At 37.0% G+C, this 15,107-nt stretch overlaps 2 protein-coding genes across 2 annotated transcripts; one reads left to right on the forward strand and one right to left on the reverse strand.

The window, feature by feature from the left end:
* Positions 1–5,175: 5,175 nt before the first annotated feature.
* LOC129951983 (UPF0598 protein CG30010) lies at positions 5,176–6,214 on the forward strand. The gene is made up of 3 exons (XM_056064386.1): positions 5,176–5,515; positions 5,575–5,785; positions 5,850–6,214. The coding sequence occupies exons 1-3, from the start codon at positions 5,363–5,365 to the stop codon at positions 6,137–6,139; spliced, it is 654 nt and encodes a 217-aa protein (XP_055920361.1). The 5' UTR covers positions 5,176–5,362; the 3' UTR covers positions 6,140–6,214.
* Positions 6,129–7,233, reverse strand: LOC129951982 (protein crossbronx). Its single transcript, XM_056064385.1, has 4 exons — positions 7,009–7,233; positions 6,888–6,952; positions 6,721–6,824; positions 6,129–6,656 (listed from the first exon to the last, which is right to left on the reverse strand). The coding sequence occupies exons 1-4, from the start codon at positions 7,083–7,085 to the stop codon at positions 6,201–6,203; spliced, it is 702 nt and encodes a 233-aa protein (XP_055920360.1). The 5' UTR covers positions 7,086–7,233; the 3' UTR covers positions 6,129–6,200.
* Positions 7,234–15,107: the final 7,874 nt, after the last annotated feature.

A 15,107-nucleotide genomic window follows, 5' to 3' on the forward strand; every position in this document is an offset into this window, starting at 1 on the left:
GCTAAATTTTTATTTTTATTGAATTGAAGATGAGCTGAAGCTCAACCTAACAACAATCGACTAACAAGGGACTTGGTCCCGTTTGTTTGGCGATTATGGCATTTGCCAAGAAATCGTCATTGAACCGCATGAAACCGCGGTTCTCAGATCACCATTGTGTGATATCATTTTCAAGGTAAAAGTGATTAAGTAGGGCTCTGTTTTCCTGGTCGTGGTTGGGGCGAATGCTAACTTTCACCTTGTACTTTTGCTGGAAAGCAGCTGCCACCGCCTCCACTTTTTCCTTCGGATCTTCAATTATATAAAAGTCATCGTCAAAGATGGCTTCTTTTGGATCTATTTGCCCTGTCCTGAGTACGTCCCTGTTCTCTTCAGTTCTTTTGAGTTTCAAAAACGGAAGGACATTATCTTTCTTTTTCCTGAATATCTTGTTAATTTTACATACTAGGATCATTGGAATTAACTGACCGGATCTTACGGTTCCAGTACTTGTTAATTGATAACCTGTATTATTATTATTATTACAAATTCTTTATTTGACCAAAACTCGAATACATTTGAAAAATTATATAAGAACATTAGCATGGCAAAAAATATATTTGCCGTCTGCCTGAAAATTGACATTTATCGAGAATAAAAAAAGAAAGTTTAAGATTATAGTAAATTTATAAATACATTATGTAGACAATTAAATAAATATGGATTGAATTTAAATAAGCATAATATCCAAGTTTATAATAATATATTTCCTCGTTATATCTTAGATAATAATACATTGATATATTTATACATAAATATACAAATTTAAAATTACTCTAAAAAGCTGTTTCGGTAATCTAAGGCATGATCAATAAAATTGTAAAGGTCGTTCCAACCCCACTCTCCGTTTAAAATTTGTTTCGCTTCCTGGTGATTGAGAAAGCTTTTTGAAAGATAGTCTTCGGAGATGGTTGACATCTTCGATTTCATTTCGATTGCAGAGTTTACACATGGGATTATCATTTATGTGAGGTTTGTAATTCAGATTTATCATCTCAGTTCTTGCTTTAAACAAATTACCTATTTGATTTGCAGAAAGATTACTATTAAAATAATTTTTTACAAACAAAGTGTGATTGAGTTGCTTATAGACCAATCTGCTTCAAGAGGTTCAAGCCCTATTCAAGAACTTGAGATACAATGAATCACCAACCAATGCAATACGTTCATAAAACCTACCTTTCCAATCAGCAAGAGGAGTTGTACTAAGGTTTAGATTAAATCCGTGCGCATTTGCTATTTCATACCATTCTTTAAACTGCGATAAATTCCTTCGGAATGCGAAATCCATCATTTGCTTATGAAGATTTTCATTTGACCTTTGCATTACTTTTACTATGTAATCGGCATTAAATTTAAGATTTTTTAGAGAATTTGGAGGGATCCCTGATTTCACATGTATAGCGTAAGTTGGTATATAGTTTCGAATTTTAAATATTCGTTTAAAAAAGAAGCGTTGCACTATGTCAAATTCATCGAGATCTTGGTAACCAAAAACTTGACTGGCATAGCATAAGCATGAGTTTATAGGTGCTTCAGAAGCTCTTAATTTAGCTGAGATGCCTATGTACTTATTGCAGAAGATTTTGTTCCATATAAGTTTTATTGCAGTTTTTGCCGATAACCATTTTTCCTTAACATGGACCGGAAATCTAGATTGCTACAAAATAGAACAATTAAATACTTAAATTGGTTAACTACCTACATATATAGGTTCACGATGCAAAGACCATGCTTCTAGCGGGTTTCTCCTTCGTCGGGTGCTTTCCAAAATCATAATTTTTGATTTTGAGGTGTTTATATTCAGGTCCCATTTATCACAAAAGTTTTTAAGTCTATTAATTTCTAACTGTAATGTTGTGGGGTTGTCCAACAAAACGACAAGGTCGTCCGCATAAATTAGTACCTTAATAAGTAAATTTCCAAACCTAACACCCCCAGGAAAATCACGGGAGACATCGTCAATGAAAAGGGTAGCGCAAGTTTTGGTGAGGAGAAGTTTATAGAGTCTTAAAAATTTTGTCTTTATACCTAAATTTGATAATTTATAAATTAGTGAATTCCGGGTGATAGTATCAAATGTTGCTCTAAAATGAATGAAAAAGACAAAGTTTTTGTTTGTTATCGATGAAACGTTTTGCTATATTGAAGAATGCGAAGATTTGATCCACATTTGAAAGAACAGAGCGAAAACCAGCTTGGAAAGTGCTTAGCAATTTGTTTTCTTCTACCCACCCATCTATAAGCCTGCAGTATAGAATTTGGGTAAATATTTTTCTCTAACAAGGAAGAATCGAAATGCCCCTATAGTTTGCTGGTGAGCTAGGATTTCCTTTTTTAAAAACTGGACAAATTTGTGACATTAAATATGACTGACGTATTTCTTCTTTTTCAAGAAGCTTATTAAAAAAATCAAGAAGAAGATTTAGGAAAGACAGGGATGACTTTTTAAAAAATTCAGCTGGAATTCCATCTAGCCCGGCTGTTTTGTTGTTTTTCATGTTTTAAGAGTTGCTTGCAATTCATATCATTGGGTAAAGCATATTGAAATAGTTGTGAATTTGTTGACGCGTTAAGAAGTTTCTTAAAGCGGTTTGTACCTCAAAATCCTCTATAACAGTAAGTCAATCGCCTCTAGCCAAACAGTAATCTATCAAAGAACAACCCTGAACAGAAATAAATGATAATTCATCTCTTCTATCTCTTTTAGAAATTCCATTTACAACCATTAAACCGAAGTCCTCCACCAACTACATTAAACGCCTGCCACAACTATTTACAATTACGTCCGAAGACCTTCTCAAACGCGTGTGCCGTGTTGTTCATCAGAGAAGCTGGATTTTGAAATTCACCGATTCTAGCATTTAAATCGCCTAATATTAGGTTAGGTTAGGTTATTGTGGCTGTCCAAGATGGAAACGGACACACTTAGGCCAGTTTAATGGCCCATTGTGATACCACATGAATCTTGAGGCTTCCTCCTAAGCTCAATGGAACCAGCTTGAGTCCCTTACGAAACATGAGAGGCTGATTATACCGATATGATTTTTTTTTTATATAATAAGCACACACTCAAAGGGGTATATTACCCTTATTATGTAGACACAGTATGAGCACTAGGAAAGGGAGAGAGGGTTTGAAAAAAGGTGTCGGTGCACATTGGTTTTGAGTTCCTGAATATTGCAATAGCTGGGATAGACAGAGTGTGGCAAGGCATTCCACATTCGCATAGTACGGCTAAAGAACGAATCTCTGTACTTGACAGTACGACCGAAGTTGGGCTCGTGGGTATATTGATGAGCATTCCTAGAAGCGCGAGTATTACGGTTGAACTGTTTAAGGGGAGGAATACAGCTGGTTATTTCTACTATCTACAGCGAAACAACGTATTGGATAAGATGTTGCAGACAATAGATCATTAATAAAAGTGAGAAAGAGTGTTGGAGATAAAACAGAGCCCTGGGACACACCAGCATTTATTTTGTGGTTTTCAAACTTGAATCCATCCAATACAACTTGTATTGAACGATTCGAAAGGTATTTACTAAACCAATGAAGGAGGGATTCATGAACACCGAAAGCAAGGATTTTCGATAAGAGAGCCTGATGCCAAACCCTATCAAATGCTTTTGAAATATCTAGTGCAATAATCTTACTTTCTCCAAAACTATGTAAAGATTTGTTCCACTGTTCGGTGAGATGAACCATGAGATCACCAGTGGGCTTATTGCTACGAAAGCCGGTATTGTCGGTCGCTAAGAAGCTATCGATCTTCGAGATATTTCTTGAGCTGATAATTAATCAGCGTTTCCATGACCTTGGAAAGAAGGGACGTAAGTGCAATCGGTCGGTAATTAGACGGTGAGGAAGATTCTCCTTTTTTGGGAATATGCTGGACAAATGAGGTTTTCCATCCGCTCAGAACGAGAACTGAGGAATAGGACAGATGAAAAAGCTTACGCAGTGGTTTTGCCAGCGATGAAGAACACCTCTTCAGAACAATAGCGGGGATACCATTCGGACCAGCAGATTTATGTATGTTAAGATCTTTTAGGACTCTCGCTACAGTACGAGTGCGAAAAAAGATTTGCCCATAGAATCAATAACTCGATCAAGTACACGCGGAGTCATAACTCAATGGCAGCGTTGAATTTGCTGCGAACTGCCTAGCAAAGAGATTTGCTTTCTCTAAGGAGCTAACAAATGGAGTGTCATTCACAACGAGCGTAGGAACCGAGGAAGAGGAAGAATTCCTCATGTTTTTTACAAATGACCAACAATTTTTACTGCCTTTGGGACATCGCAGTATTTTTTGTCGTAATTTTTGGTCATGAAAAATTTGGTCCGTCGAATATGGGCGTTGCAGGTCTTCCTGGCGTGCTTGAACTTATTCCGGTTTTCCTCAGTTAGATTGGCTTTAAAACAACGGAAACTAACCTTCTTGACCCTAATAACCTCTTTACAGCTCGCATCGAACCATGCGTTTTCCTTAGGTCTGATGCTTTTAACCCTATTCGAGATAAAAGTTCTCATTCCCAGGAGAATCAAACTTGCGATCATATCAGTGCTGGCGTCAACGTAACTATCGAGGAAGCATAGTGACCAGTTAAAGATCCTGAAGTAATTATTATTATAGTAGAGAGATTTAATTTTCTTTACACTCTCAAAACTGCTTTGGGGCGATAATGTTACGAGGAACATTGGCAGCCTATAGCCCCCTCGTCTGGACTTCACCGTAGTGAAAGGCTTGACCCCGATAAAATAGAGATCTTCAGTGGCTTTTTGACGGAGCTCAGCTAAGAGCGCCTCCGGTTCCGTGCAGGCAGTTATGCCCTTCAGGAGGACCATCTTATATTTCTCGCTTTAAGCTTAAGTTGGCTGAGGAGTGGCTCCATTTCGTCCTTTGGTTTTTTCAAACTGTTTTCAAATTTACTGATGGCGGCTTGTTTAGTTTGCAGTGCCTCCATCAGTTGATTTGGCTAACCCACATAATATTCTATAAAAATTCGGATTTTAAGGTGAGGCACTTTTGCTGGTTTTACTGTATTTCATCTAATGAGTTCTTGATGACGACACATAAAAGCAAAATGGCTCCCCTGTATCTTATCACAGCAATTAGCTTACCTACGGAAATTGTTTTTCTTATGTTTTATGTCTACCGTCGGTGGGTCAGACTATTCAGCTATGTAACTTTATATAGAAATAGACAATATTGTACGAGCTAAGTCGAAATTCACGGAAAATACGACTGTTTTGTTTATTTTATGGTTAAATAGTTCTGAAAAAAATATTTACAAAGTTCATTTTGAGTTGTATACCTAAAATGGGTACTAATTTTGTAAGTTTCTTCAACAAAACTAACAACATTAGCAAGTTACGAACAAAATACTTTGTACGAAATTTGCATTACATCCAAGGACAGGAACCAACACCAAAAGTTCGTGAATATTTTTATTACATTGACCACGAAGGAATGGTACCTATCTACTTAATAAATAATCACAATTTTATACATTAAAGAAAAAATGCCACAAGCTCTTTTTAGACGATGCCAAAATGAAGAACTTTACATCTTGTTTTAAGGAGACAAAATTTTTAAAATTTTTTTTCACACGCATCAAAATTAACAAGACTGATCGCTATAACCAGGAATTTCCTTTTATATCATATTGTGGTAGAGAGAGGAATTATATACGTTGTGATGATCTGCCAATTGTGTTCACTCAAGTAATCAAGTGTCCAGATGGTTTGTTTCATAGTTTATTTGTTGAAACAATAGTTGTATTTATTTATTTATTTTTATCTTAAAGGGAACGATATGCTTGCGTATGCCCACGCAGGTAAGGAGCTGATAACTCAGTTTCACCCAGATAAAATATTTATGAAACCCGATTCTGGCAGGGTTTATCATCCAGCGTGGCCAGAAGTCGGTGGCATTGGACTTGTTCGGTCCAAATTGGCTATAGAAATTTGTAAATACTTTGAATTTGATAAAGGAGAAGATAATCCACCAACACACTTTACGTGGAATGGCCAACGACTACATTTAGACAACGAGTGGATTAACGACACAATAATCAAAGAAAGGGTTGCACAATAATACTTTTACTTTTACTGTGATATTTTGTACATAAATAATATCTCATCTATCTATATTAAAACTACTCTATGCTAAGTGCTTTGAATTCGCCTTCCTTTACCCATGAAAGACCCATAGATCCAGATGGAGATGAATCACTTTCATAATTCTTGAATTTTATATTTTCAATGACTGGACCATGCGTTTCTTCATTAAATTTTTCAAAAACAATATAATGTGGGTCATCTGATGTTGGGGCATCATAGACGCGGTTTTTACTGTCTTCCGCACATTTTTTGGCACGTGCAATAAATTCAGCACGGTTTTGGCCAAACAGATCAGCTGCTTCCTTGTTTAATACAGAAGGACTTGCTCTCATTGACTCATACGGATCTAAAAATACAAACTGCATGAATTTCAGCACATGCCAAACATGGTCCTCGCCCACTTTCCAGACTGGAAAGTCTGCCGAAAGATCCAAAGCTCTAGTAAATGGACAGACAAGAGGATGAAACACTTCATTCTCAAATATAATCGTCTGAAAAAAATCCTTACGATGCTTAACAAATCCAGCTTACGATGTTATGTTAAGTATAACTTACTGGTGCAGCAGAATCTTGAGGAAATTTTTCGGGAAGCAAAATGTTGAAGCGGAATACTGCTCCTGCATAGAAACCAGTACGGACAAAAATTACTCCAAACCAAGCTGAAAATATAGAACTATTTTTTAACCTTCTTAAATATATTTATTGCTCATCGTCTAATGTACAAAGAGAGTTTCCAAAAGATGGAATAACATAAACTCCAGATATTTTCTCTGCTGCTACCATTTTGCTAAAAAAAATGTTTTATTAAGTAAACTGAAAAAGATGAAGTTTGCATTTTATTACTATTCAGCAAGAGTTTTATATTCTTGGGTAATGGTAGAAAAGATTTGTTCTTCCGATTTTGTTGAATCTAAAGTCATTTTGTTATTATTTTGATATAAACTCAAATTCCAAATACTAAATTGGATTGTCACTGTCACTCTACCCGTCTAATAGAAATTAAAAACAAAAATATTCTACAGGCATAGAGTAAAGACTGGTGTGTGTAGAGTGTTTTTGCTGTTGACATTGTATATATGTACAATGCAGTAGCAAAGTGAGATGGTATGTTTAAAATCAGGAAATAAAGGCACCATATGACTAATGGAATCTTTCATACGTTTCACCCTCCAAAACACATTTGTTTACAATGGTGTATTTGTAATTTTGACATTAGGTAATTTGTAATTTGACATTAGAAAATCCAACAACAATTCGATGCGGTGTATTTACTTATTTTGACAGATTCTGTTGTTGTTTTTAATAAGTTGAGTGGTGAGGCTTTTAGATTTTCTCAATTAAGGGGATGTGACACTTGATGTGTTTTTTTTTATTTTGAAAAACTTAAATTATAGTGAAATTGTTAAAACTTTTTCACTTTTTTATAATTAAAAAAATATTTGTATGAAATAGTCATAGTTTTTAAATTCAAAAAAAAAAATTATTAGAACATTCATATAAATAATTTTTGGAACGTATAATTTTAAATAGATCATAACTCTTTATATTTCATTTAAAATAAAAAAAAACAGTGTTGAGTGCCCATTGTAGCTTATCCTTTGTGATCAGAACTTGTGGATATATTGTATTTGAACTTGAACGTATAAAACTGTTGCAAGTTTTGGTAAGAGAACTACCAGAATAGTAAGTTCAGCGATTCATTACTTGAATTTGTCCAGGAGCCGTCTGTATTTTTCAAGCAGCTTGGCTGGCATAGTTGGATTAGTTGAAAGAATTTTCCGTAACCTAGAGGCTTCAAAAGTTTCTTCTATCATGCCACAGAAGGATCGCCAAGAAGATCGCTTGGTTTCCTCAGTGCCTTCTTGTAGATTCTTAGGGATTCTTTGTAGAAGTCCCAATGAGAGGCTAGTTTTGAAGATTTGGCCCGGTTGAAAAGTTTCCTGCATTCCTTCCTGAGCGAGTCAAGCTCTGAGGCCCACCATTGTGGTTTCTTCTTTCCTCTTATGGGTATAAGTGGACAAGCAATTTCTAGCGATCTGTTCATAGCTGAGGTAAGGTCATTGACTTTGTTGTCAAGTTCGTTAGCGTTAGAGAAGAATATAATCAAAAAGAGACTCACCTCTGTCGTTGATATTCGTACTGCCCCATACAGTATGATGAGCGTTAGCATCGCTCCCAATAATTAGGCGGATCCTTTGCCTTTCCGCTTCAGCGACGACTTTCTCCAGGGAGAGGGCCAAGGTTGTCATGGCCAAGATACGCCGACACTAGCCAGAAACTTCCTTTGGTTGTTTCCAGCCTAGCTACGGTGGTATCTCTGTCACTAAAACGATGGAGTAAAAATACATTAATGCTACGTTTCACTAGTATGCAAAACCTAGGTTCACCTTTATCTGTCACACAAAGTGTGTAGTATCCAGGAGTCCTGAGTCCTCGAACAACGGATCCTACAATCCATGGCTTTTGGATCAGGACAATGTCTTCCCCGTTACTCGCCAGACGGAGAAGAAGTGAGGCCGAGGCCTTTATGGAGTGTTGGAGATTTATCTGTACTAACTGCAGCATTTTGGCTACAATTAGGCAGATCAACCTCCACCACGGTTTTGTTCTGATCCTCTGAGCTTGAGGATGAATTCAACAGTTCGTCCTCGCTCAGAAGGATTATGTTAAGGTCGTCCTCAGTCTCCATTAAGAATCGACTGTCTACGACTTTTGAAGAGGGTGCAGTCGCGATTGGAGAGGACAAGGATGCATCGTCACCCTCTGTAAATAGAGAAGACGACGTCTCAGGTTCACCAACCGCTTCACCTTCGGTAGTTTTTGGAGACCCACTTTCCGCGTTAACCTCATCTTTTTTTATAAATTCGAATTTTAATGGATTCAAAGCCATAGTTTATGGAGCCCTCGTTTAGGCCTAGAGGAGCCAAGGATTCTTTATTGAGTACCACAATGGCGTTCCTATAAAGACCCTTCGCTTCCTCTAGCTTGGCTTTTTTCCAGTTATGCGTCGGAAGGGACGGGTTGCACACTTTGACCATCTCGAGAATGTCCTCGATTCCAGCAGGTTCGATCGGTATCCAGATGCGGGCTCTAGGTCTGCTAGGAATGTCTTCCACAGCGACAACCTCGAGCTTCGCACCTGACCAAACTTCACCTAACCAGCTGACAGCAAGCTTGCAAAGGTCACAAGATCTCTGGTCGCCACAAACCATGAGTTTGACATGGCCTTGATGACAACCTCCATCGCTTATGGAAGGAAGTGGTCCTGGAAGCTCTCTCAAAATGCTCAAAAAGCCACCCGAGAGCTTAACCTTGACCAACTGCCAACGATCAGCCGATATTGTGCCATCATCATCGCTCCTGTGAATGACCGCAACCACGACTTTGCCCTTCGCGACGTCACTGAAACTGGATTGTTTCCTGATGGGATTGAGGGGGTGCTGGTGTTATGCACCAGAGGCCGTTTTGGTGTCGGTGGGGCCCCTTCAAGAGACCTTTCTTTTCTTTTGGACGTACAGTCCTTATTGGATCTTGCTGTAGCAAGTATGCTTTTGGCCCATTCGACGCTAGCGGTTTGCTGCGGTGTCTTTTCAGCCCTCAATGATGCACCAGAGGCCTTCAAGATTTTCGCGGCTTGTCGCCTTTGTCTATAAAGGCCTTTTGAGAGTTTTCCATTTCTGGAAGTATTCTCATTAGTAGTGGTAGGGCCATTTTTCACAACCCTGCCACTACTGAAATTAGGTATCGCTACCTTTTTATTCTCGTTGCTACAGCAGAGGAGGGTCCATGGTTAGCCATTACTCCCTTCTCTGTGTTGGCCGCAAGGGATACGACAGCAGGTTTTGACACCAACCTGAAGAGACACCGGTCTCACATGTGTTTTTATTTTTGTTTTTGTTGTTTGTTTTGTTCATTTTTGGTCCCAAGAGACACGAAGAAAAAAGGTCCATCTGCACAGAGATTCGCATGTACAGATAAGGCTAGGTAATCCGGAGGTCACCAGGTATCCGGATACTCCGTTAGAGACTGGGCTATTTTTGAATTGGTCCCCCAGCCAGGCTGATCATCGGAACGGGTCGTTAAACACCTTAGATCCAGCCCAATAATAATGAGAGGTGGTTGGGGAGGAAGAGAAAGAGGGTGAGGAGTCTGTTGATGTTAATTCATCATTCTGACGTGTAAGGAAAAGATTGGGATTCGGTAACAGCAATTCAGCTAGGTTGCCTAGAGTGAGAAGGAGTATAGGAGATAGGACCTTTGCTAGCTTTTTCGCCATTATAAACGTGGGAGGTGGGATGGGAGTTGGTGACATAAGCGTAGGCTGGTATGCCTTGTTTATGTGGCAATGAATTCTTATTCTTATAATTAAGTAGTAGATAATCTTAAGTTTTAAAAACTACACTTTAAACCTTTTTTAACTTTTTTGCCTAAATTTTGAGTTTAAAACAATTTTTTTTCAAAAACTATGCAAATTAACGTACGTCTGTTCCATTAGTGGTTAAAAAATATTTACCAATAAGCACAATCGTCTCGATCATAAAATATGATATAAATTATTATGTAACATTTCAATATAATCACGTAGGAGCATGTTGTTTTCCTAATAAGTAATATATAAGAAACCTTAAGTTCATTGTTAATCTAGAAAGTCCATATTTGATGACAGTTTACAGCCAAAATGTTGTTCGAGGTTAATCTTAAGTTGGCATCTGAAATGATCGGATTAATACATTTTTTTTTTTAAATATAATATCTCAACGGACTATTTTAAATTGCATAGTTTTGACTTGATCTAAAAGCAAGCTAATAGACAAAAGTGTTGGCTTTAAAAAAATATATAAAACTTAGTTGTAAGTATTACCATTATTTGTGTCCATTTAACGTAGAGTAAATGCGGCAAATATGGCCCACCCTTAACATTTTTTTTAAATAAAACCATACATTTAATTTTAATTCATTTTTTTTTAAATAGTCTAACAAAACATTTTTAATTCAGCATTTAAAAGCTTTAACTAAAAAAAGAAACATATTGAAAAGTTAAAAACAAAAACATAAAGGATCTTCGTAAATCATATTAAACAAAATTGCAGCCAATGTGGTCCACCTGGTGTTAAATATGGAACAGGGTCCGGCTTCCGGTTTGCTAAAGACAGTTATATTCCATATTAACCATGTAGGCCACATTTGCCGCACTTACTCAACATATTTTATTAAATTGCCCCCAGCGCCTAAAGGGGGGAAATAGACCCCCTCCCATAGAAAAAAATGCTTGTTTTTAACTGTGCTACACAAATCCGTCATTAAACTTTGTCACTTGAATTATCGTACTCTTCCCAAAAAATGCAATATCTTATCTTATATCAATATCTATTGACTTTAGCAGTGGGGAATATGGAGTGTCTTTGCCACGAAATATAAGTTGGGATCTACCTTGAACATTTCCGATGACAGGACTATCGGTCTGTCATCAGATAATCCAATAGACACCAACAATCCAATATCCAGTCCATGCTCCGGTCATCGCAGTTTGGATTTGTCGACCGGATCCAAATCCTGTCATCAAATTTGTGTTGTATGTAGTGTAATTAAAGTTAAGTAAGTAAGTAAACAACAGATTAACCGTTGTGTCAAATGTGACATTTGGGGTTGCTCATGGTAAAACATAATATGACCAGTAAAAAAAAACTGGATTGCTGAGGAGAAGTTGGATTGTATTTTAATCTTAAAACAAACTCTTTCACAACTTTATATCTTTTCACGAATTCACTGTAAGTTATTTGGCCAGTTTATATTTCCAACATTTCTGAGAATATTCTTAACCAGATTGAAGAAGCAGCAGAATTAAACTTATTTAAACAGAACTCCCTATTCATTTTCACCTAGCAGTCAAATTAGTTTGTATTTATTTTCTTCCTGTTTGAATTGTGGGATTGATAAATCGAATCATATTCCCTGATTTCTGACAGTTAAAGTAAAAAATTTGGTTTATATTTCGTAAAATACAGAAATCCTTGTGAATTGAAAATTGTTTAAAAGCAATAGTATTTTCACTTATGGGAAATAAACCTCAACTTCTTTACGTAATGCACTTAATTCGTGAGAAGTTAAAGCCTCTACTTTGTAGTTGAGCATTAAAAATGATTTTTCTGTTCTTTTAAAATTTGACACATTCAAAATATAAGCTTCGACACTAAAGTTTTTCCTAAGCTATATATATTTATTATCGGAAACTTCTCATCGCATTGCAGAGCAAACAATAATTAAATTAAAATAGTAGTTGTGGTTTTTCAGTTTTCTCAAAAACAACATAAAAGACATAAAATCATCTAGTTTTCAGTTTTTGATCAAAACAAATAAGAGCAATACATTCTAAAATAAAACAATAGAAGATAATCCTGAAGTATTGAAAAATTACACTTCAAACCTTTTTTTAACTTTTACTCAAATTTTGAGTAGACTTCCCCCACATAATAAAAAATATTTGTTTTTAACTGTCCTTAAAAAATCTTGTCGCCTGAGTTATCGTACTCTTGCCCGTTTCAAAGACAAAGGGCAACAAAAAGACAACGCTTTTTTTAATTAAATTGTTGGTAAGAAAATTAAAGCTTATTTACCTCTTGGTGGTGTGGAAGAAGAATAGATCAATATTTTTCAAATTTTTCAATCAACATGAGTTAAATCCAAATTGAAAATTTGGACAGTCTCGTTATGTATACATTTAAGATTTTGTATTACGTAATTATCATATCCCAGATGGTATTGTTTGTGATATTGTGTTAAATAGAACGCTCCGTGTATATACAGCGTTATTATATACAGGCCCTTTTTATGACTGTTTCGAAAACCGTCCATAATAAATAAATAATAAGTAAGATGGCTCAACAGTCCGTTTAAACCTAGGGCTTAGTGACTTACCACTCTTAACCATTCCTGGGTAGTCATGTCAAGGATAGAGGGGAACTACAGTTTTATGCCGAAAGAAATGCTAATTTAAGAAAGCGCTTTTCATGACAAGAATTATTACTTATTAGAGGCACTACCAGTGAAAAAAAAAAACTGATTTGAATCTAAACATCTTTGGAATAAGTAAAACAATCGCTAAACTGAGTTCTAATATCTTACACCCCAAATTTGAGGGTTCAATAAATTGGCTCAAAATGAAACACAAATATTAAGCTAGACTTTCTAGATCATGCGATGTCCTACAAAATAAATCATTTTTATTTCTACGACAAAGCGTTTTGAAGTATAAGCGGTTTTCAAAAAGTCCAATGTTGAAATATCTTTTTTTTTGGATATTGTGCATAAAATGTAATTTGAATCTAAGATATCTCCAGGTAACAACTGTAGTTTTTTCTCTTTCATTTTTTTTTAAGCTAAGAAAGTTAAAAACCCTATTTTTTCTTGGAAATGGATTTGTAGATCCCAAAAACGGCACCACCTCATCGGTAGGAGAAAACCACTGCTGGAAGTCATGATGAGCAACAACATCGAGCTAACTTCAACCTATGACAAAGTGGAAGCTTTTGCCAAATACTTTGAACAGAGTTTCACTCCAAAACCATCAACGGACCAAGCCTTCCTGAACAAAGTAGAAACCTCCATGCAGTTAATTCAACAGCCAAACAGTGAAGTTCAATTTGACGACAACTGCAAAGCCGATGAACCAGCTAATACCCATACATAAATTCTGCAATCCTGAGGAGATAGCTGAGATCATTAACAACTTGAAGCCGAAGAAGTCAACTGGAATGGACGGGATTTCTAACTATATCCTGAAAAGACTTCCGCAAGTTTTTATGATAATCTTGATTATTATCATAAATAACTGCATCAACAACGGCTACTTTCCAAAAAAGTGGAACACAGCCAAAGTAGTGGTAATTCCGAAGAAAGGCGGTACCAATATGATCTCCAACTACAGGCCTGTCTCACTCCTCAACAACATCAGCAAAATTCTGGAAGAAGTCATTTTAAGGAGACTGAAGAAATTCTGCAACGTGCATAGCATCATCCCTGAAATGCAGTTTGGATTCCGACAAGCTCACTCAACGATCCATCCACTTCTAAAGTTTCAGTCCGACGTCACCGCTGCACTCAATAGCCATCGAGCCACAGTTGGATGCTTTCTGGATGTCGAGAAAGCTTGCGGCAGCGTTTGGATTGAAGCCCTCATCCATAAGCTCCGAATTTTTAATATCCCACAGCTAATAATAAAAAAATTGTTTTCTTTCTTTCAGAAATTGGGCTGGAGTCGCCCAAGGATCGAAACTTGGACCATTCCTCTACAGCCTGATAACATCTGATCGGATTGTGAGAACCTGCTGTTTGCGGATGACTCACTCACCTATTAGTCCTCCATGTTTCCTACGATCGCAGCCCTAAGATTAGAAGCACACATAAGCAGACTTTACTAGAGCTACCAGAAGTGGGGAATAAGGATAAATACCTCCAAATCGGAACTGGTATGCTTTCGGAGACCCGTCACTAACAAACAGCCGCTGTAGATCGGTGGCAGTGGCCCGAAACCTTGTTCTGACGTTCCCGGATTTATCAAGGATTAAATCCAAGAAGAACGCTAAATAGCTGGGAATACACTTCAATGAGCTGCTGCGCTTCAACCCTCACTCTAAGGCTGTGATAACAGAAGCCAACATCACACTCCATCGAGTTCATCCTCTCTTGAAGAAGAAAACTGGATTGAGTAAACCAACGGAAATGTTGATATACAAACAACTGCTGGTTATCACCTACAGTTTTCCGATATGGTTATATCAAAAACTGCGATGGAAAAACTTGAAGTCTTTGAGAGGAAGATACTAAGGATATGCACCGATCTACAATTCGACCGTCAACGACAGAAGCACTATAGTAATCGTAGAGTCTACGAAGACGCTAAAATCAAGCCACTTGACCAGTTCCTTGCACAGGCAACAAGAAAG

Source organism: Eupeodes corollae, chromosome 3, assembly GCF_945859685.1.
Source record: "Eupeodes corollae chromosome 3, idEupCoro1.1, whole genome shotgun sequence".
Taxonomy (NCBI): Eukaryota; Metazoa; Arthropoda; class Insecta; order Diptera; family Syrphidae; genus Eupeodes; species Eupeodes corollae.

Coding starts and splice junctions, on each gene's coding strand:
- LOC129951983 (XM_056064386.1), top strand. CDS start 5,363: ATGGGTACTAATTTTGTAAGTTTCTTCAACAAAACTAACAACATTAGC. Junction 5,516..5,574: donor ACATTGACCACGAAGGAATG/GTACCTATCTAC, acceptor AAATGCCACAAG/CTCTTTTTAGACGATGCCAA. Junction 5,786..5,849: donor AGTAATCAAGTGTCCAGATG/GTTTGTTTCATA, acceptor TTTATCTTAAAG/GGAACGATATGCTTGCGTAT.
- LOC129951982 (XM_056064385.1), bottom strand. CDS start 7,085: ATGACTTTAGATTCAACAAAATCGGAAGAACAAATCTTTTCTACCATT. Junction 6,953..7,008: donor TATAAAACTCTTGCTGAATA/GTAATAAAATGC, acceptor CATTTTTTTTAG/CAAAATGGTAGCAGCAGAGA. Junction 6,825..6,887: donor ATCTTTTGGAAACTCTCTTT/GTACATTAGACG, acceptor CTATATTTTCAG/CTTGGTTTGGAGTAATTTTT.